The sequence below is a fragment of the Anoplolepis gracilipes genome, unplaced genomic scaffold (assembly GCF_047496725.1).
Source record: "Anoplolepis gracilipes unplaced genomic scaffold, ASM4749672v1 Contig19, whole genome shotgun sequence".
Classification (NCBI taxonomy): domain Eukaryota; kingdom Metazoa; phylum Arthropoda; class Insecta; order Hymenoptera; family Formicidae; genus Anoplolepis; species Anoplolepis gracilipes.
The window spans coordinates 788,841-813,455 of NW_027328667.1; the positions used below are offsets into that span (position 1 = coordinate 788,841).

The 24,615-nt window shown below is 34.0% G+C and overlaps 2 protein-coding genes across 24 annotated transcripts in view; one reads left to right on the forward strand and one right to left on the reverse strand.

Annotated features, from left to right (window-relative positions):
• Phcl-1 (pH-sensitive chloride channel 1) overlaps positions 1-24,615 on the forward strand; it is a 235,531-nt gene that overhangs the window by 92,488 nt on the left and 118,428 nt on the right. For 19 of the 23 annotated variants that reach the window (XM_072910072.1, XM_072910075.1, XM_072910076.1 and 16 more), the window contains 2 exons: positions 20,796-20,966; positions 22,407-22,495. In XM_072910072.1, coding sequence (XP_072766173.1) covers positions 20,806-20,966; positions 22,407-22,495 — 250 coding nt within the window. In that variant the 5' untranslated portion in view covers positions 20,796-20,805. Of the gene's footprint in view, positions 1-20,795; positions 20,967-21,475; positions 24,068-24,615 lie in introns of those variants that run through there. The other 4 variants (XM_072910081.1, XM_072910085.1, XM_072910093.1 and 1 more) reach the window with 3 other exon arrangements.
• On the reverse strand, positions 18,559-19,398 carry LOC140675582 (uncharacterized). The gene is made up of 3 exons (XM_072910168.1): positions 19,270-19,398; positions 18,842-19,178; positions 18,559-18,752 (listed from the first exon to the last, which is right to left on the reverse strand). The coding sequence occupies exons 1-3, from the start codon at positions 19,372-19,374 to the stop codon at positions 18,559-18,561; spliced, it is 636 nt and encodes a 211-aa protein (XP_072766269.1). The 5' UTR covers positions 19,375-19,398.

A 24,615-nucleotide genomic window follows, 5' to 3' on the forward strand; every position in this document is an offset into this window, starting at 1 on the left:
TAGATTGTGATATTAACGATTGGGACATGTAAGTGATAAAATGATACAAGCTATGATGAAGAATGATTTCACAAAAGATCTTAAAATAACTTTTAGGTAAATATTGACATTGACGGACCCAACCCCAATGACCTTGACATATGTTATCATGACCTTGAGTAACATCCAAAAGATTTTAGCCGTCAGTTATTATTTATTAAAAAGTTATTATCAAAAAAAGTTTTATAATTTCTAATATCATGTATATTTAATGAAGCGTACTTTTAATGGATCTATTTATTTAAATGAGACACATTGAATGCATGGACAGAAAAGGGCTTCGCACCTCTCCCTACACTCCGGCCCGAAAAAAAGTAACCCAACCCAATCTGTGTTACAAAGCAAAATCTATGTCATGCCTCAGACACAGGTTGAGTTATTCTTTTTGGGGAGGGGTTGTAAAAGGAGGGAGGAAGCTCCTTTTCCGCTCACACGTGCAATGTATGTTTAAATAAATGAATTTGCTAATCATATTTATTTTTTTAACAGATATATTTACTTAAATGTAAAGAATAATATAATATAATATAATAAGTTAATTACTGTTTACTAGATACAGTTGTTGCATAATATCAAAGGAAATATCAATTTGTTTATGAAAAGAATAAAGTCTTTTAAACAAAAATTCAGAAATATATGTTTATAGTTATATCTTTCCGAGTATCAAAACGTGGAATATTAATACAGTCTTTCTATATTTTGAGTATAAACTCCAGTATTAGGGTCAACATTTCAGAATGATTTATTGTTTGGTGTATACAATTTTCATTTTGAATATTATTATACTCATGCATTTAATGCACCACATATAAATAAATAGATACGTTAAAATGCGCTTTTTCAAATGTATATGGTACCAACAGTTGTATATAATTCGTAAAAATTCTTATGTTTATAATTTTTTAATAAACAACGACTGATGGCTAAAATCTTTTGTTACTCAGGATCATATGATATATGCGTCAAGGGCATGATCCTGAGTAACAAAAGATTTTAGCCATCAGTCGTTGTTTATTAAAAAATTATAAACATAAGAATTTTTACGAATTATATACAACTGTTGGTACCATATACATTTGAAAAAGCGCATTTTAACGTATCTATTTATTTATATGTGGTGCATTAAATGCATGAGTATAATGATATTCAAAATGAAAATTGACATATATATATGTCAAGGTCATTGGGACTGGATCCATTAATATCAATACTTACCGCATTTTCTAACAATGAGATGAAGTTATCTGGCTATCGCAGAGTTTTCTTTATGAAAACAAAAGTTGAAATATTAAGCATAGTGAAACAGTCCTTTATTGATACAGAAAAAAAAAAAGGAAAAAAACAATTTCTCTGAAAATGCAACTGAGTATGTAAATAAAAATGTAAAAAAAATTCTTAAGTTCTTAGGCATTATTCACAGATCATCATCAAATGATAAGCAATGTAATGGAATCGCAGAACGAGAAAATAAGACTTCGTGTATTAATAACGGCACGGAGAAAGACAATAGGAGCCAGCGCAAGGTATAAGGGCGCAAATAAAAACTCAATTTTTTGTAAATAAATTTATTTGAACGTTTCGATCTATCTTCGGATTATCTTCAACAATACAATGTAAGAATATACACGTTTCGATCTATTTTCGGATCATCTTCAACAATACAATGTAAGAATATACAAAGCGTTCCCGGGTTAAACGACCAAACTTGTGGTTTAAATGTTTCTGTTTTTTTTGAAGATAGAAGGTCATTGATTGGCTTTTGTTTTCTTGCAAAAAAAACTCCTCGTTATGGTAAAGGTCCTCGACAATGACTTAATATTCATTTTCCCGAAAAATGGATCGGTCGTGCTGAGCTTGTAGCTTGGTCACATGAACATGGATGATTTACCGGATTTAACATTATTGGATTTTTTAAGGTATTCTCAAGCAAAGAGTATATGAAGTGCCTATTAATGACCTTCAATTATTACAACGGAGGCTAATGTAAAAGTACGAAGAAATTACGGACGCACAATGCTAGTTAGCTACTCGTTTTCTTATCGATAGGCAATGCTTGTCTCTGAGTTGGAGGCTATCATTTTGAACAAAATATTTAATAAGTAAATTATAATAAAGTAATAGAGAGAATAAACCTACATTATTTCGACATTATCCATTCCTATAGTTCTGTAACTTAAGAAGTCAATATCTCTTGAAGGAAGCGTTTGCAAGCATACTTCTAGAGGAAATTTTTTTTTACTTTGAGGTCCTAAATTCATATTTCAAATTTGGCCGTTTAACCTGGGAACACCCTGTATAATTATATAACACATTAAAATACTTAAAAGTACGCAGACGTGTAATAATTATCTTGCTGACTCTAAACTTTATAAATAAAAGTACCGAATGTGTGCTCAAATGTACTTCTATATATAACGTTATAATGGCTAAATTGAAAGAAAAACAATATGAAGTAAGAAAAAATCCATCACAAATCTCACCCGTATTTATTTGTGCCCTCACATCCTGCGCTGGCTCCTATTACCTTTCTCTGTGAGATTATTGATTTTACAAACTATTAACTTGACGAATAAGAGCTATGTTAAATAAGAGCGCGGATGTTAATGCGTAAATTTCTTTAGAAATTAATTCTTTCCGCGAAAATTGAAACGTGTACAGAGTACAAATTTTACTTGGTGTATTTTACCAAGAAATAGATTCTCATTTTTGAGAATTCTATAACCCCTCTTTATCCCCCTAAAGAGATGTAGACGAGAAAAAATTGAACGTTCCACGTCAATGATTTTTTGCATTCTTTGTCTCATCTCTTCACTACGTCTATTGGCTCAGCTTCACAAAATGTGCTGAGTAAATGAACGTTGTCGTACCACTTAATTGCTTTTATAGTGACGCCTTTCACATATGTAGAAAGTTCTTCGTAACTTCCTCTGTCTTGATTTTTCATTACTTTATCTGAAGAAAACTCACAATTTTTTAGTTTGTTTGGCCACACAGCCCCAATACCCTGAATTCCCATTTTTTCTAATTTAATCAGTAGGAAGATGCTTGAAAAAACCAATTGTTGAAGTAAATTTTATGAAACACTTGTCTGAATACAATTTTTTATAATCTTAGCATTACACTTCCACTAATTTTTACATAAGCTAATTGCTGATTACTTTGCCGGTATAAATTTCAAAATTGTAAATAATTTCAGATAAATCGCACAATAAAAACTTTGTAGCTCCATTTTTTGGGTTTTTTCTGCATGTACTGTTTTAGCCTATGCTTGCTTTAAATGGTATTATTTGCAGAGATGGGAAAGTTACTTTTAAAAAGTAACTAGTTACCGTTACTCGTTACCGCGTCAAAATAGTAACTAGTTACCGTTATTCGTTACTTATTATCAAAAGTAACTAGTTATCGTTCTCGTTATTTAAAAAATAACTATTCGTTACTTTTTTCGTAACCTTTTTAATGTTAAAACAAGATGAAAAATTAAATAAAAAATATACCTTTATAATATATTTTATTTAAAAAATTAATAATTAAAATATTATTAAAATATCAATAAATTTAAAAAAATTTTTTATTTTACTAAAACTATAAATAGTAAGGAAAACATTTTAAAACATTCAAAAGTATAAATAAAAAATTTTTGGTTTGCATAAAATTTATAACTATAGTCAACGCACTTACAAAGATGTTAGATGACCTATATGAATATTTGTTGATAACTGAAGATTGAATATACAAAAATAGAAAGTATAATATGTCATAAATAAGTTCCATATATAAAAAGTAAAGATAAAAGTAACTGTTAAATTCATTACCGTTACTAAAAGAATGTAACTATGTTACCGCTGCAGGTATAGAAAAAAAATAGTAACGCCATTATCATTTTGTTACCAAAAAAAGTAACTATAACGATAACGGCGTTACAAGTAACGCGTTATTTCTCAACCCTGATTAGTTGATTGTTCATCAACGCAGGGGTGTTCACCCATCGAAATACGATTGAAATTTTTAACTAATTTGTCGAGAGGTCTAATTTTTTGTAATTTGTCCACACCCTCTGAATTATTTGTGTTAGCCTTTAAATTACTACTAATATGTAGTTTAGATTTTATTTCTTCCCATCGCGCACGTCTCATCGCATTCGCAACAGATACTCTCGTCTCCGATTTCCAAAACATTTCAGAACTTGGTAACCTATTTATAGACATAAGAACCAACAACCAAAGAATTGTTCTATTTCTTTAAATGAAACTCCTATAGGTTTTGGATCATATTACACTGCCTATGTATTGGTATATAGTCAACTTATTACTTATAATTTCGTCATCAAATAATTTTCGAAAATAGGTCATAAGAGTAGAGTGCTTCACGGCTTTAGGACAATTTCCTTTCCAAGAAAGATGAGAACTATTTTTCGTATGGGATACTGATTGCCAAGAAATTTTTTGTGAGTTAAATTTTCCTCATCTGATGATGATTCACAGCCATTAAATTTATAGTCGCTGTCAATAATATTTATGTGTTATATTATAGAGTAAATACTATTAGCTAACCTTCGTCCAAATCAGATTCTAATAAAAAATCCTCAGACCTATTACCGCTAATACCTCTTATTCTTACTGCTCTTTTATTTTTATATGCTATATTATTCATATTTTAGGTGTTTGGTACATAAAACTGAAAAACAGAGAAAACACAACCGTTATCGCAAATACACCGAATCCTACTATTATACTCATTGTAACTTAAAAGTCACAAAGCTATGTCATATGAAAATAATAATAAAAATTGAAAAATAAATGGGTACAAGGTAATATTAATAATAATAAAATTATTGTTTAAATGCAAACAAGTAAATAAAAACTTATTGATATAAAAACCAAGAGCTACGTAGATTTTTTTCTTATTTATCAAGCATTTACTTTGATATCACAGGTTAAAGTTGATTCTTTAGGTTGATAGAATGTTATCAGTTGCCAAGGAGACGTTATACAACAAGATGTATGTATGCCATCTTGCGGTAAAAAATTAAATACATCAATAAAATGTCGATATATTAGTATGTGTCTTGAAAGTTAAACTGGGCTATAGAGGGTTAATAATATATGTCAAGGTTATTAAAATCGAAGCTGGCTCTTTATTGAATAATTACCAAAAGATCTCTAGAAATTGTATCTTCATATGACACTGGATCCATTGATACTTTTATTGCAATAATGTATACTAATTTGTTTGACCTCGTTTATAGTTCTCTATCTTGTATTATAAAAGCTTGTATTATAGAGTTGTATTATAAGAGCTGGTATCTGAAAATTCTTTGAACCAATCAGTCATCATCTTTTTCTTTCTTTTGACAACGATTCTTTATTAGTATCATCTATTGTCTACTCATTGGAATCTATTCATTAGACACATTATTTAAATTTGTTTTATCCATGTCATTTTCTGAATATGAGGGTTTAACGGATGGTTTTTCAAAATCCTCTTCGGTAATTATTTAATGAGTAAACAATAGACGATACAAATAAAGAATCGTTGTCAAAAGAAAGAAAAAAAGGACCGATTAGCTCAAGAATTTTCAAACTCTTACAACAAATAAAGAACTGTAAGAGAGCTTCTCGATGAAGCCGCTTCGATGTTATTTTGTCAAGATGGTATCCAAGCAGAGAATAAACAGCACAAATAAAAGTTGTTAAATCTTGAATTCTTCATTAAATAAATGTAACACACACTCACAAATGTGACTTAACACTTAACTTTATTAACGAAGATATGATTAAAAGAATAACTTTTATATATTGGACTTCGATATTAAATATGCGTGGAAATGATATAGAAACGTCCGATCAAGCACGCAATCTAAAATCAAAGACTTGATCTCGCGGCTCCGGAAAATGAGCCTTCTTGTTATTCAGTTGCTTGGTAACGGCTATGCCAATTTAAATGTACCGCGCACGCTACTGCGCAGATCGTACAGCCAATAGAATGCTTACAATACATATCGAAATACATGATATTTCTTACAGAACTAAGAAGCAGGTCAAACAAATTAGTATGCATTGACGACAGACTCAGAGCTTGTAAAATCAAGGAATCGTTGAAAGTTTTTATTTCCTAAGAAGGAAATTTGAAATCACATATCATGAGCCATCATGCTATGTTGGCATAGAAATCAAGTAATTGGAAAATAAAGATAATCTGTATTAATCAACAATAATACATATCCTGAATGTTATATCGATTGAAATGGAGAATTATAAAATGACATCACCGTGAATCTAGTCTATCAAATTATGAACCTATCAAATTATTGGAAACTAAAGAATGAAGAAAACATTACTGACAATAAGAAAAAAATTTCTTTATCAAAAAGCAGTGGACAATTTGAATTATATTGCGCTGATATCAAAAGCCAGACATATTATTTACCACGCTTACTCGATTTTTGAATAATTTGTCGGAAGTACACCAGAGATCAGTTAAACACGTCATAAGATATCTCAAGGGGATGATTGACCTCTCGTTATGTTATAAAAGAGAAACAGAAGATATATTACTTGGATACTGTGATTCCGACTATGTTGATGATCTAGTAGCAAAAAAGATAATTATATAGTTTAGAGAAAGCACCTTCAATGATCTTGACTTTGACATATGTTGACATATGAGGGGTTATAGAATTTTCAAAAATGAGAATTTATTTCTTGGTAAAATACACCATGTAAAATATGTGCCTTGTGCACGATTTAAATTTTGCGAAAGGATTAATTTCTAAAGAAATTCACGCATTAACATCCGCGTATGGCTATCATTGCCAAGTTTATAGTTATGTGTTTCTAAATATTGGAGCTTTATTTATTTCGAATTATTAAATTCATGCGGGCTAAAAAATCGCGTTTTCCGTTATTGATACTTAGATTTATAAACAAATAGACAAGAGAGATATCGGTGTGGGACTGAAGAGCTCAGTGGTAAGAGCAGTCACTTAGCAAGTGAAAGACTCGGGTTCGATTCCCGATTCAGTGACTTCGCTCCGATATTCTTTCTCGTCTACATCTCTTTAGGGGTTTAAAGAGGGGTTATAGAATTCTCAAAAATGAGAATCTATTTCTTGGTAAAATACACCAAGTAAAACATGTGCCTTGTGCACGATTCAAATTTCGCGAAAGGATTAATTTCTAAAGAAAATTACGCATTAACATCCGCGTATGGCTCTCATTGCCAAGTTTATAGTTACCTATTTATTTAAATGTGATACATTAAATGCGTGAGTGGGGAAGGGGCTCCGCCCTTTTCCCTGTACCCCCACCCCACAAAAAAACTAACTCAACCCAACTTGTGTCTGAGATTTTATTTCATAACATAGGTTGGGTTGGGTTAGTCTTTTTGTGGGGCAAGGTTGCAGAGGGAGGGGTTCCGCCCCTTCCCCGCCCACGCATTTAACGTATCACATTTAAATAAATAGATTCATTAAAAGTACGCTTCATTAAATATACATTATGTAGAAAAATTATGTCCTATTTATGAAACTTTTTTGTTTATAACTTTTTAATAAACAACGAACGACGGCTAAAACCATATGAAGATTACTCAGGATGATGACCTTGGCAACATATGTCAAAGTCAAGGTCATTGAAGGTGCCTCTCCTAAACTATATAATTTCCAAAGAAAATTAACATCCGGATATATTTTTATGCTATGGTAGACTAATAGCTTGGTCATTAAATCTACAGCGAGTTACATCGCTTTCGTCAAAGTACATGTCTATCTCGAAAGTTCTGAAAGAACTTCTGTGGTTGCAGTTACTTCTGAATTTCTTGTCTTAAGCAAACAGGAGCGATTGAATTAAAAGTAGACAATCAAGCAGTAACAGCTATGCTAAAGAATTAATAGTTTTACAAAAGGACTAAACATTTTGGCTTATGTTTCTATCGCATTATGCAAGAGCAAGAAACCGGAAACATAATTGTTGCATACATATTAAATCAGCAGATAGCTGACTTGTTTACAATAGGCTTGACATGAATAAAAATCTCAAGATATAGAAATCTTAAAGATGACATCATGAATAAGAGGAGGTATTAAAGAAAATACTCAAGACGCTGACTCAGTTATAGATGGCGACATATGAAGATGTTACTTTTGTGAACACTCTCTGTAACAGTCGAGGGTAGTCGAGTAGAGTCTCATTTTCGCTTTTTACTCTGATATCTATATATTCTTTGTTCTTTTATTAACATTTAATATTTGTTCTCTCATTAATATCTCATTATATAGTTAAGTACATGTGTATCGACTGTTTTGTGTATTTCAACATAATTGTTTAAACATAATATTTCTAAAGACCATGACACGCAATGTTATGTTTATCAACATTTTGAATATAATTTAAAAAAAAATTAATTTGCATATTTTAGAAAATATTCTCACAAAAATTATTTAATTTGGATTATTTCAAAGATTATATCAAAAACTAAAAAAGTGTTGCGTACAAAATATATCTTTAAAAATTTTAAACAGAAAATCATATTAAGTTTATAAATATAAAAATATATGGTAAATGGGGCGATGTGTGGCACAGTAGACAGCATATCGGTCTACTAAGCCAAAGGTCCCGGGTTCGATCCCCGGTAAGAGCAAAAATATTACATACTCGCTCTCAGAAGGACGCTGGCAACCCACCGAGAGTAATCTTGCCAAGAACACTTCTCTACAAAAACTAACCGTTCGGAACCGGCGTTAAAAATTGTAGGTCCCATATACATATATACACATACATATACTTGTACTATCCGCGTACGCAATCATGTATATGAAAAAAGAGAAGTCATCACGTCTCTGTCAAAGAGACGACGGACTGAGAAGAAGATATGGTAAATATTCACATAAGGTCAACCCTTTCAGAAGTCAATGACCTTGACATATATTGTCAAGGTCACTGTCTTGAGTAACGTTTAAAAAGCTTTAGCCGTCGCTCGTTGTTTGTTAGAAAGTTATAAACAAAAAATGTTTTATTTCGAAATGTCATAATTATTGTATTTGTTGCTTTATCTTGATATATATTTTCAATATTTTCATAACATACACACACACACACACACACACACACACACACACACACACACACATGGGGGGGGGGTGCAAGAAGGGGTCTTCGGCCCCTCTCCCGCACACATCTCGTCCACCTCGCTTCGCATGTATATATTATATTCGCAGTATTAAAGTCGAAGCTTTCCATTTAGTTAATTAAGACAAGAAGTCATTAAGAAAAGTAATATAATCATCATTTTCAGTAAAAGTAGATTCCAAAAAATTTTTGTGCAAAACGGACTTTAAAGAATTATTAACAATTTACTATTGTCCACTTTAATATAATTTTCAAAAATTTTGCTGTTCCCGATTCAAAACTATATTCTTGATTGATTGTAGCAAGTGTAGTTTCATGAAATACATTATTTACTAAACTTACTTTTTACCGTTCTAGAGTACTTGGAAAAACGGTTTTAAAATTCAATTTTAGTGCTAACTTAAGTAATTAATTGCATTCTTTATGATATAATTCTTTTATATGTGAAAATTTTAGTTGTAAAATTTTATCATGCTCATAGAATGAGGGAAACACAAAAGATTTTTCAACATCTTTCTGATAAAGCCAATTATTTCTTATATTTTTAAATATACACTAAATGTACAATATTATACGTTAAAAATGTTTTAAAATCGTTTAAAAGATGATTAAAATTATGAGCGGAATTGGATAATTCTTTAAAAATCATTTATTCTATTATTGTCAGTAATTATTGCATAATTAAAAGATTACAAGCTGTAACTAACTTACATACTTATTTTGTATAAGATGTTAATTTGTTACTATTTACATTATTAACGGGAATTAGTGATATAATTTCTTTAAATGACCCAAATGCTGAACATATCATAAATGCCAAAACAGTTTTGGCTGCAGTTGATGTATTACTATGAGCAAATCCGTTAAGAAAACCATTTTTATATTCTATATTTTGTTTTATATAAATTTCATCAATTTGTAAGATCATATATTTTCTCTTTTATCCAGTTTATTAGTTAAAGATTTTAGAAAAAGTTCATTTTTATTAGGCTTATCAACAATAATATGCATATGAAAAAGATAGTCGTTGAAAAGTTCTGGGATGAGATAATGTAAGAATTGCATTTTCTTGTAAAAGGGAATAGCAATTAAAAGATTGTATGTATATTAAAAATCAACATAATTTCATTTCAATTGAATATTTCAAAGAGTGCTTTTCCATAAACAACAAATCAAATTGCTCAATAGTAAAATTTAATTTATTAATAATATCTTCTTTAGTATTATTAATTTATTATTGTCTCTGCTGAGAAATAATTTAAGTTTTTGCAAATAAATATTCACACAAAGATAAATATATATTATATATTGCATTTTTCCATAAATTGACAAGATATTTTGTATCTGCGACCATCTACTTTTTATCAATATCCAGAAAGTAAATTAAATCTTTAGGATCTATAAAATTATCATTTTTAAATATTTTAATTGATAAATCATTATTAATTTCGACGCACACTTGAACTTTAGGTAAATCAATGAAATCTACTTTATATAGTATTACTTTGCTATTATAAAATTCATATTTCCAGTGCATTGTATTAATTTTTCTTCAAACAATTGTCAAAATGTTTCAAAATTTAAAATAATATCACCTTGCAACTATTCGTCAATTTTCTCTTCTTGTCTCTTTTTGCATTTTTTCTTATAACTTCAAGATCTTGTTGAATCATCATAAGTGGTTTAAACAAATATTTTGGTAAATTTGGAAATAATGTAGGAACTGTGTCAGAATGTAATACGAGTCTTTTTCTAGGAGGAGAGATTTCTCTACACCATTCTCATCTTTATAAATTTCTTTCTTTAAAATTAATACATTTTTCAAAATGTATTTCACAAACTGTTAACCAGCTCGCTGGATGCCCGGCATCTAGTCTTTACGAGGAAAATTTCTTAATCAATTTTATCGTAACTTCTTTTCTTTTGGAAATTTAAAGACGGACACATTTTCGGGTGTAGTTCCGAAGGGAACCCCTCCGATTTTGATGGACTTTTACAAGTAGTTTCAAGGAATCATATTAAGATAATCTATCAAGATCTCATATGTGGGTTTTCAATAGTTAAAAAAATGCAAACAAAAAAACCTAAACTAAATTAAATATATATTTTTAATATTTTCATAACACACACACACACACGGGGGGGTGTAAGGGGGGCCTACGGCCCCTCTTTCCGTACCTACCCCGTCCACCTCACTTTGCGTGGAAAGTTGCAAACCCATGTGAACTTTGTTTTGTCTTGCAACGTACATGCGAAGCGAGGTGGACGGAGTGGGTACGGGTGGGGGGCCCAAGGCCCCCCCTTGCATCCCCCGTGTGTGCGTGTGTGTGTGTGTGTGTGTGTGTGTGTGTGTGTGTGTGTGTGTGTGTGTGTGTGTGTGTGTGTGTGTGTGTGTGTGTGTGTGTGTGTGTGTGTGTGTGTGTGCGTGTGTGGGTGTGTGTGTGTGTGTGATTATAAAAATATGGGAAATATATATCAAGATAAAGCAACAAATACAATAATTATGGCATTTCGAAATAAAACATTTTTTGTTTATAATTTTCTAACAAACAACGAGCGACGGCTAAAACCTTTTGAACGTTACTCAGGACAGTGACCTTGACTATATATGTCAAGGTCATTAACTTCTGAAAGGGCTGACCTTATATGAATATTTCCGACTTTTTTGTTAATAACTTTTTAATGAACAACGAGCGACGGCTAAAACCTTTTAAATGTTACTCAAGGTCATGAGGCTGGATCCCCTATTTGGCATTTTTACCATAAAATTAAATAACCCAATAGTAGGACCTTAATAAATAATAATCTCTAGATATAACAATATCACCTACAACAACTCATCCCAATCGGAAAGGTTCTGTTGGAGATTTGAATCTCGCGGTATCATTATCCCTAGAGCCACAGCTGGAGTCTTTTCTTAGTTACTTTACTTACTTACATGTGGCAGCACTATAGCTTTCCTTATTATTCAACAACATCGTCGTGTACTCTTAACAGATAAAATATACGCAAGTTTGTCTATTCAGATATCACTGCTACTCGTTGTTATTCCACACGCCCTCAACAGGTTATAGGCCCAGGAGATTAATCGAACAATCAAGGAAGTCGAAGCGAAATATTCACCCAGCGCACCGCGCAATCTTCGAACAGTCATCCTTTCTTTTCTTTCCGTGAGCTCGATCGAATCGAGGAAAGCAAAAATGGCCATATTACAAGGATAGATGCTCTCAATCGAGAAAATTACGATACCTGGAAGATGCACATGGAAGCGCTATTGATAAAGAACGACGCTTGGGGTTATGTCTCGGGTACAAAGACCAAACCGGAGGTTTTACCAAACGACAACACAAGCAGAGCAGCACACGATGTCTGGATGATTAACGACCGGAAAGCTAGATCCGACATTATTTTATCGATAAGCTCCACTGAGCTTAAACAAATTAAGGGATGCGAAACTTCCTGAGACGTGTGGCAACGTCTTGAAGAGATTTATCAATCAAAAGGACTCGCGCAAAAGGCCACGTTATTGAAGCAATTGATCCCCACGGATGCAGAACGACGACGTGCGCGAACACTTGCGAAAATTCTTCGACGCGGTCGACAAGCTAGCCGAAATGGAAGTGGAAATAAATGCAGATCTTCTCGCAATTTTATTGTTATACAGTCTTCCGTCCACGTTCGATAACTTTTGTCGTGCGATAGAGTCCAGAGATGAGTTGCCCAGCCCGGAGACTTTACGAGTCAAAATCATCGAGGAAAGCGACGCACGAAAACACGATACGCAAGGAGACATCTCGAACACAATGGTCGCAAACAAACACAATGGCAAACCGAGCAGAACGCACAAAAAGAAAAGCGGATTTCCAGTTAAAGACAGTTCGAACACAGTAAAATTAAAGTGTTATCGGTGTAAAAAGATTGGTCACAAAGGATCCGAATGTCGACAGAATCGCGAAAAGACGGAACAAAACGCGCAAAGCGCCGAGCACCATTTATTCTACGGCGTGCCCGACGCGGTAAATGGAGACAAGGACTCACTCGAACCGACACAAACATCGTACGCTAATCAGGATATCACTTGATGTTTAGATAGCGGTTGTTCGTCCCATTTAAGCAAAAATCGAGGCGACTTCATCGACATTCATGGTATCGATACAGGAAAACTACGCCTGGCAAATAATGCATCTACAGAGATTAAGGCTCGCGGCAACGTACGTATTCAAATAAATCATGACCAGAAAATAAAAAGCATTGACCTAACTGACACTTTACACGTTCCCGACCTACGATCTAACCTCATGTCGGTCGGTAAAATCACTGACAAAGGTTATCGCGTGATTTTCGAAAAACATTCGGCGGAAATAGTCAAAGGCGAAACCATACTAACCGCGAATCGAGTGGACGGATTATATTATGTAAAGGCAAAAAATACTAACGCCTGCATCGCCAGCTCGACTACGAGGAAGCAAGAATCTATCGGTCGAGAACCCACCGTCGCATGGGGCACCTAAATATTAAGGATCTGATCGGAGCTAACCGGAAGGGAACCATGGAAGGAATCAACTTCACTGAACCACAAGGGGACATAACATGCGAGGTCTGTATCCAAGGCAAAATGTCACGCACTACTTTCCCAAGGTATTCCGAACGATGTACCAAAATCTTGGATCTGGTTCACTCCGACGTATGTGGGCCGATGCGCACCGAATCACTAGGGAGAGCCAAATATTTCGTCACCTTCATCGACGATCACTCCGGCTGGTGCGAGGTACGATTCCTGAATAAGAAGAACGAGGTATTTACCGAGTTCAAGAAGGTAAAGTCTTTATTTAAAAAACATACAGGTGAGTTCTTGAAATGTTTACAAAGCGACAATGGAACAGAGTACCTGAATAACTCATTTAATGATTTCATGAACTCAAACGGCATTCAACGACGCTTAATAGTGGCCAAAAATCCTGAGCAAAACGGAAAGGCAGAACGTCGCAATAGAACTCTGGTGGAAATGGCCAAATGCCTACTCATTCAAGCCGGGCTGCCAAATTCTTTTTGGGCCGAAGCGGTTATGACTGCAAACTTTATCAGAAATAGATGTCCCTCCAGATCACTCGACGGCAAGACCCCCTTCGAGATATGGCATGGAAAAAAACCAAACGTAGATTTCTTCAGAGAATTCGGATGCAAAGTTTTTGTTCTCGACCGAACCTCTCAAAAAGGGAAATTCGATTCCAAAACGAAAAGCGGGATCTTCCTAGGCTACGGAACAATCGAAGGGATATCGTATATGGATTCCCGAGGAACGAAAAATCGAAACAGCGAGAGACGTGAAGTTCCTGGAGGACACATCTCCTTTGACGTTCACATCCCAGAGATCGCTATTGCCGGGAACACAGGACGATATACCGAAGATCGACATTCCCCTAATCAAAACAATCCCAGACAACATCCCCATGGACGAAGAAGAGGATGTAGAACAGTCCCACACAGATGGCGACGATGGCGACGAAAGTGCCGAAGAATAGATCGAGATAGACGGGATGTTGAAGAGGGGCCCTGACAGACCGAGAAAAATCAAAACAGGCAAGAGGGGACGACCTTCGAAACAGTATTGCACCGTCGAAGCCAACTACGGTCATGAAGCGTTCTTAGCTAAAATCCCTTTTGGTTAGACAATTTCGAGTCCTCATTCTCACGAATGGTTCGAAGCAATAGGTTCCAAAATGAGAAACTTCATCGATAATGAAACATGGGACATTGTGAATCGCCCTGCCGACCGTAAGGTAATCGGAAGCAGAATAATATTACGCAACAAATATGGATCTGACGGATCGTTGGAGCGTAGAAAAGCAAGAATCGTGGCACGTGGCTTCTCCCAGCGTCCAGAAATCGACTTCAGTGAAACTTGCCCCAGTAGCTCGACTAAGCTCGGTTCGTATCGCGATCGCATCAGAGTACAACATGATCATACGTCAGTTTGACGTAACGGCCGCTTATCTCAATGGTTATCTGGATGAAGAAATATTCATGGAGATTCCCGAGATGACCGAGGAGGCCTTAAAGCAGATTATACGTACTGAACGGAATAACAGCAAAATCAAAAGAAAGACCAAAGAAATGCTCGAGGATATAGAACATGGAAATAAAGTATGTCGACTCAATAAGGCGCTGTATAGGCTCAAACAATCTGGACGTCAATGGCACAAGAGGCTAGATCAAGAACTGCGAAACTTGGACTTCACACCGTTAAATTCAGACCTGTGTGTACTCACCAATCAAGGGGGAGCCCTAATGCTGGTCGTAGCATACGTCGACATATTGATTATATCAAAAAGCAGAGACGACATCAAGATGATTGGAGAAAACCTCTCGAAAGTTTTTAGCATCCGCGATCTTGGTGACGTAAATTGTTGTCTTGGGATAGAGTTTATTCGTCATAAAAGCGGATATTCCATTCATCAAAGAGGATTTATCCTGGATGTTTTGGCACGTTTCGGGATGACCAAATGCAAGACCGTCTTCACCCCTATGGATGTTAGCACAAAACTGAGTCGAAGTATATCTATGGACGACAAAGGAAATAATAAAGTACCCTATCGCGAGCTCATCGGTTCTTTGATGTACATAGCCATGGGTACAAGACCGGACATTACCCATGCGGTCAGTTATTTAAGCTGTTACAACGACTGTCACCGACATGCTCACTGGATTGCAGCTAAACGCGTGCTGCGTTATTTGAAAGCTACTTTGGATCTCGCCATTACCTACGAATCAACTGACAAACAACCTCTTGTCGGATTTGTTGACGCAGACTGGGGAAGTTGCCCCGACGATCGCAGATCATATACTGGATATGCGTTCATTCTCGCTGGCGGTTGTATTACTTGGGAATCGCGAAAGCAACGGACAGTGGCACTATCATCTACCGAAGTATATGGGAATCAGTGACACCTTCAAAGAAGACATATACCTGCGCAAGTTCCTGAAGGAACTTGGATTGGAAGTCCTGGGAGATGTCACTGTCATGTGTGACAATATTGGAGCTCAGAAGCTCAACAAATCCAGTATTTCACTCTCATACTAAACACATAGATATTAGACACCATTTCGTACGTGAAGCGTTGAGTTCAGGGCTCATCAAATTAGAGTATACCCCGACAGACGATATGGCAGCGGATGTATTAACCAAAGGTTTTACTGGCAGCAAGCATAATAAATGCATAAAATTATTAGGGATGGACAAGCTTTAGGCCCAATGAAGGGGAGTGTTGGAGATTTGAATCTCGCGGTATCATTATCCCTAGAGCCACGGCTGGAGTCTTTTCTTAGTTACTTTTCTTACTTACATGTGGCAGCACTGTACCCTTTCCTTATTATTCAACAACATCGTCGTGTACTCTTAACAGATAAAATATACGCAAGTTTGTCTATTCAGATATCACTGCTACTCGTTGTTATTCCATACGCCCTCAATAGATTCCTCTTTCGGAACTACAGCCGAATATTTAAAAACTACAGACCTTTTTGTCGTCGACGACTCGTATTAAATCGGCCGGCACGCAATGTCAAATCTATGCTGCCGCGGTCTGATATAAAGATGGCCATGCTCACTGTCAAACTGGACAAAGTCAACAGTTTAAATATTTACTAGTATAATAACTAGTGTAACACATACATACATACATATACTTGCCCTCTTCTTACACGCAATATTCGTCCTCATCGTAAATCTTAGTTAATGTAAAAAACAGTTTTTTGTTCACGTTACCATAACTCTGGATTGGAAGATTGCAATGAATGCTTTCAAAGGTCATTTTTTCATCTTTAAAAGTACTTTCAAATGAGTACCTATTCGACCCTTCATGCCATTTAAGATTTTTTAAGCCACCATTTCTGTTGTTCTATAAAGGTTCGAGGTAGGTGCCACCCTGGTCAAACATAATTTAACCTGATCAAAAGATAGCTTTTATAATCCCATTTTTTAAAGTTTCAACTTTCTATTTTTCTATGCTATTTCTTTATCTAGTTTTAAAGTTATCAAGGTCTATCCAGACTTTTGGCCCATCCTGTATTTAGATAATTAAAGAAATTTTGAAGATAATTGCTAGTGTAATAATAATGTTTTAAGTTATTCTAATAAAAAATTATTATCAATATAATTTTTTATACATATATATTAACTTTGAGAAATTTGAAAAAGAGCTTATATATTATATTTCATTTATTACATTTTTTATCAAAAATCAACATATTTCCTATCCTCCTTTAAAATAAAAGGTAATTATCCAGAAGAGCTACCTCACCACAGATTTTGATCCAAATAGGCTTATTCGACGCGTTTTGGCTCGAAATGAACGAATCTGACAGAGATAATCGTCGCCCTGCCCCGCGAACCGAGATATTAATTGTTAAAAATGACAGATTTTACGGTTAGGAAATCTGTCATACTGACTGAATCTAGCGATATGAGCATGTGCTGCGGTCACGCGCGTATGCGTTTTAGTAACTTACATAAAATTTTAAATAAATCCTTTTTAATTTTAATATGTAAATTTTTTTTATGTTGCTATGCAAGTTGCAAACCCATGTAGAGTCGGCGTAAAATCTTAATTCAACCTATGTCCGAACTCTTACACTACATTTATAATTTTTTATTCATAATCTTACAAAATAAAATACTGAATGCATCGATGCACGATTCATTGAGCCATTTGCCTAACAGCGCTTCAGTCAAATAGCATGTGATTTTTCAGGAAAATAGCATTGACACTTCCACACAGTACTGTCAGCCTTGGTAGTTTCTACGCTCTCAAGTTTTGTTATATTATTTTATGGGGACGAGGCTTCGCCCCGTCCCTCTATACACTCTTATCTAAGCATGTACTTTTCAATGCATATACGATTCCACATGGGTTTGCAACTTGCATAGCAACATAAAAAAAATTTACATATTAAAATTAAAAAGGATTTATTTAAAATTTCGTGTAGATTTAATATTTAATATTAATATTAATTAAAATGTAAATTTAATGAAATTCATTTTATATAAATTATTTAAAAACAAAACAAAGATATTTTAAAAATATATAAAAGTATATTTAAAATAAAATATATAATACATAATATATTAAATAAATATATATATATATATATATATATATATATATATAAAATATTATACATATTCCAAAGACAGATTAACAGATTTTTTAATTGAACATGGTATTCTAGCAAACACAATTACGTGTAATAAGTGTGGCAGTGAGTTAAATATTGATAAAAAATCATTAACATATCGTTGTCGAAATCAATATTTTATAAAAAATGTGTATAAAAAACGTGTCTAAACAGTGCTGGTACTTGGTGTTGGTTCATCGTAGGATGAATCTGACTGGTCCTAGAAAGTCTGTCCTGGAGGGTACATCTCAGCAATAACATCAAAGAAGGCTTCAATGCGTTCCAGACGGCTATAGGCGCGTTTGAAAAGAAATTCGGACAAATATCCAAGAACATGGTCGGATTTTTGTCCATATCTTGGAATATTTCCCTGAACCTCTCTCCAAACGCGCTCTATATTTTGTGTATGTGCGCCTGTAAATTTTAAAAATATATTTAAACATATTATAATAAAACGTACAAAATTATGAAGATATGTTTAGAAAATGTCAAACATTTCTTACCTGTTTGAGGATCGATGAAGTTGTATGAATGATTTACTGTCAGATGTTGAAAATCTTCATTGTCTAGACAATTATACGATTTCCAACAATCTGACATAGTCGTTCCTGGCATAATCCATTCTTTGATGCATGCCAGGAGCGTCTTTTCCGTACGGTCCTCAACTGGAACGATGAAAACCTTCTTTGTATTTCGCTCGTACCCTCCAAAAATCCACTGACCTTTTAGCAAACGACCACGATTATATTTTCGGTGGCCAGTTTTTGCCTCGTCTATTTCCACTATACGTCCTGGGCCACCAAATTTCTCACTATGCTTGTGGGCCCAGAACACACAGACCTGTAATTAGAAATATTGATATTTTAATTATATTACTCTGTAATATTCAAAATATTTTCAGATATTTATTATAAAATATTAAAATAATTACCTCTCGGCAAAAATTGAACCAGTCAACAATCGTGGTCTGTGATACACCAGTTTCATCCTGCGTATCATTTTGACGTGGATGTCGTAGCATTAAAAAACATGCCATGATTTTGCAAATGACATCCACATCAAGATGATTTTTATCGAACCAAATACCTTTTTTTGCACTTTTGTAAAAGTTGAATTGCTTCGAGACACGTTTTTTATGCACATCTTTTATAAAATATCGATTTCGACAACGATATGTTAATGTTTCTTTATCAATATTTAGATCATTTCCACACTTATCACACGTAATTGTGTTTGCTAGAACACCATGTTTGATTAAAAAATCTATTAACCTTTCTTTGGAATATGTTATGTGCACAAAGTCGTATAGTCGAAGCATTGTTGTAACGTATACTGTCATGCATTGTTATAATACGTAGTTATGTTTGTGCACTTTATTTCTTTAAATTTCGTGCACAGTGCTGCTAAGTTACTAAAACGCATGTGTGCGTGACCGCAGCGCATGCTCATATCACTAGATTCAGTCAGTATGACAGATTTCCTAACCGTGAAATCTGTCATTTTTAACAATTAATATCTCGGTTCCCGAGGCAGAGCGACGATTATCTCTGCCAGATTCGTTCGTTTCGAGCCAAAACGCGTCGAATAAGCCTATTTTGATCAAAATCTGAGGTGAGGCAGCTTTTCTGAATAATTACCAAAATAAATTTTTTAACATCAGTTTAATTTTATTTTTTATTTTTTCTACTACATTAAACAATTTCACAATTTCTTGTATGTTTTGCTAGCGAAGCCGAATAGTTGCCATCGCAATTATATCTTTCATCTTTGTTTTTTTGGTATAGACTTTAGTGTGGCAGATTTCTGCGTCTGACGCCCAAAAATTTAGAGTTTATTGTAGTACGGAAGACGTAATCGTGCCGAAGGTGTGCCGCGGGCCATTCCACCGGCCTCTACTCACTTTTAAAATAATTTCTTAATAATTAAATTCTTAATAATTACCATTCGAGAAAAAAGTCACCGTCACAATATATGTATATATGTATGTAATTAAAAACTGAAATTAAATTTGGTCTTCATATAAATTTTTATTTTTTAGGTCTATTTAATATTATATTATTATATCATAATGTTAATAATATTATAAAATAATTAAATATATCGCAATCTTAATCATTACAAGATATTTTGATTTTGAACGATAATTTCTTAGAAAGTAGTTAAGATTGTCAGTGATTACAATAAATTGCTTCAACTTCTTTTTTAGTAATAAATTTCTTGAAAAACTTTTCAAACAGAACAGAAAGCACAATAATATCAAAATAACATTAAAAGATGATGAAAAATATGACTAAAAAACTAACTTTGATCATTTTGTTGTCATTGTGACATTACTTTGACGTTATCGTGATTTTCTGTTTAATTGGACTTACTTTTGCTAAAACAAAAAAATCATAATCCAATAGTTGAGATAATTTTTATTGTTGATGACACGAAATGCTATTTTCTTTGTTCCAGATGACATAGAATGGGTTGGGTGGCGCTAGGGCGGTGTGCGGGTGGTGGCGGCCGCCTCTCGTCCATCCTTTCGCTGTCTCTTACCTCCCTTGCGAGTTCCTTCATCTTCACTTTCCTCTGTATCCTTACACTTGCTTTTACTCTCGTCACTCTTGCGCGTGCTGAAGACATGTACGTATTGCATACAAACAATAATTGCTATGTGAATCGTCTCTTAGCTTCTCGATCGCCTTATTTTACAATTTACTTTTACAATTTCAAGAAATTTAAAAAGAAAATAATATTAGAAGAACAGTAAAAATGACGAGAAGCTAAGTCTTATTGTATTGCTGTAGAACATTCACATTTCATTCTTTAAAGAGGAAGAAAGATTGTATTAATGGCGCGCGCGCGCGCACACACACACACACACACACACACACACACACACACACACACACACACACACACACACACACACACACACACACACACACACACACACACACACACACACACACACACACACACACACACACACACACACACACACACACACACACACACACACACACACACAGACAGACAGACAGACAGACACACACACACACACACACACACACACACACACAGACACACACACACACACACACACACACAGACAGACACACACACACACACACACACACACACACACACACACACACACACACACACAATAAATTACATACATTTAAATAAATTTTGTTTACTATTTTGCCAATGGCTTATATTATCAGTGATACTATAAATAATCTAATTTTTACATATACAACAATTAATGCGCAATATATTGTACACAACTACATACTATATTGACACATTATGCACAACGGACAAATATATTTTCTTTCTTCCTACTTTGAAGCGCTCTATATAAATGTCTGTAATTGATTACGTGACAAATTCGTTGTTATTCGTCGAAATCTTAATCGAAGAGAGCGAGATGAGAATTACGACGATTTTTCTGCATGTAGAACTGTATAATCTAGGATTTTATGAAAGAATAGAATGATCAGTCTTTTATGTCATTACGCGATCAATGATTGGTGATGAAATAAATCGAGTGTCAATATTACGAATGTTTCGATCGTATTATTGCATCGAATGTATTAGCATAAGTAGACCAGTGGTGAGTTCACAAGTTCTCTGGTAGTATTTTATAATATGTGACACAGTGAAGTTAGATGCAGTTTAGTGCTTTAGACAGCTGCATCTGTTTTTAGTAAATTAGTAGATTTTTTTATTATGTACATACATACATATACATCTCAAACGAATGCGATATGTTTCATATTTAGAATGTTAAATGAAACTTTAATCAAGTCAACCTCGACCATTTCGAAGATTGATGCTTTTAATTTTAAAGCTACCGCTTCTTCTTCATTAAAATTCAAAGAGTTAACTTTATTATTTTTATCAAATTGTTATATACTGTAATATTGTTTGTTACTCATCATAATCAAACAAAACAATCTTCGAGATATCGAGATAGGGAAGGCTACCTGCTGGAAGTTCACGGAAAAATTCACTCTACACATCATGTGCTCGCTATGTTTCTTCTGGATGTATCTACAGTGCGTTGTGTTACAGCTTCGAAGAGGGCAAGTCGGACAAGGAAATTCTGGACAACTTGTTGCTGTCGACGCGTTATGACAAGCGGCTTCTGCCCCCGGTCCAAGGTACACTGAGGCCCCCATCCCATTGTCCATGAAGGCGACTACAACCTAACCTGTATCCAATGACCCTCGACTATCCAGAGCACCTCGAACATCATCGGCACCGCTACCACCACACAGCACCACACAACCACAGCTCACTGCTCACCCTTCATCGTAAGGGTACTCTCTGTAAATTGTTCTGAAAATATAAAGAATAATATAACAGAAATATATAAATATATAAGAGGAAAAAAATAAGACATTCGTGAAAGCGAGACGCGATTCAAACGAAAGATGTGTTTGAGTGGGCAAATTAGCGATTTTTTTCTTTCTTTGATTTTGTGTTCATGAGAAAAATATACATTTTCTTCCAATACTAGGATATACATCTTTAAAACTATTGAATATTTCTTTCGTTAATTTATTAAATTGATTTGAGCTTAAGGAAAATTTGATTCAACATCGGCTTTTTCTATTTTTTCGATTTTTTTCTAATTAAGAAATATAAGTATTAATTGTCGACGTATGTTTTATTCGATAATTTTCACTTTATAGCTTTTTCTCATATCCCACAAAAAAGTAAGATGAGGATTCTTTAATTTCTAATATATTATAGGAAGTATCAGACTATCTTTTTGTAACTTGAGGCTTTTCCGCTTTCCATCTATCACAATCATAAATTAAATTTTAAAAAATTTTATCATTGTATGGTGTATCAATTTGACTAATCCATCAGAAAAATAATGACATTCTTTAATGTGCGTCAGCTATATTCATGTAAGTGGGCTCGCGATTTGATTAAGAAACGTTAGATGATAATATAGCTGATAAACTTATAGATGATAATATAGTTTCATAAAGCTACAACGTCCGCGTTATTAATGACATGATTTATTTATCGCAGATGTGACTAATAATAACAATTGCATTTATGTGTGTGATAATAATTATCGGCAACTAGTTATTATTATCTGTCAAAGAGCGACACGTTTCCAACACCATTATATGTTGCAATATGCGAAGTAGATTCTAGTAATCTATTTATTATTATTATCAGTTTCTATCAATTTCGGCATTTAAGCAAGTTAACGGAAAAATAATTTTAGACACACATAAAAAACAACATATGTAATTTATATTCAAATGCACATTGATGTATATAAAAGAAAACTTTAAAAAACTTTCTATTTTAATAACTTTGTTCAAATTCTTGACTTATTCTACTTTCATTCTTTTGAAAAATAAACTAAAATTTTAATTCACCAACATTACACATGCATTTACACTACTACGTTTAACTACTACAAGAATATGAAGAATTCTGTAATTTTATATTACATATAATTTAATATTAATTGCATATAAATAAGTATCAAAGATTAAATCAAGGTTGAAAGAAAAATTGGACTACAAATGCATAAACCGAATGAGTGGTTTAAGGATATATCTAAGAAGCGAAGTGTACTCTCCAACTGTACGAAGATTACATTATTCAGACTTCATCAGTGGAACAGCTTCATATACATCGCATGATGACACAGCTTATTGATTCTTTCGTGGAGTGCCCTCGATTCACAGAGCTCTGTTAGCATGGTATTTGTATATAATTTATAAATATTAAAGATTCTGAGTTAATACATATATATATTGTATATATATATATATATATATATATATATATATATATATATACAATATATGGTAAATATGCATAAGTATACTACCCCAAAGAAAATTCAAATTTTTTTATTGTAATCAACAAAACTAGTGCGAAGATAGTACGTACAAGTGTTTTTACGAAGGCGCAAGTCTTTTTATGAGATCTGCGACTTTCAAATATTAATATTCAATTTCGACATATGTGTGTGTGTGTGTGTGTGTGTGTGTGCGAATTTCAAGTACTAATAAATTTAATTTTTATTTGCATAGAATAATATAAATATGAACGAAGGAATATTTTCGTAACATATATACGCACGCACGCACGCGCGCGCGCGCGCGCGCGCAGCACACACACACACACACGCACGCACGCACGCACGCACGCACCACGCGCGCGCACACACACGCGCACACAAACGCGCACACAAACACACACACGCACATACGCACGCACGCACGCACACGCACACGCACACGCA

Excerpts from the sequence above, each read along its gene's own strand:
- LOC140675582 (XM_072910168.1), bottom strand. The coding sequence starts at position 19,374 with ATGGCATGTTTTTTAATGCTACGACATCCACGTCAAAATGATACGCAG. Across the intron at positions 19,179-19,269 it reads GGTTCAATTTTTGCCGAGAG|GTCTGTGTGTTCTGGGCCCA; the intron begins GTAATTATTTTA and ends TTCTAATTACAG. Across the intron at positions 18,753-18,841 it reads CTTCATCGATCCTCAAACAG|GCGCACATACACAAAATATA; the intron begins GTAAGAAATGTT and ends TAAAATTTACAG.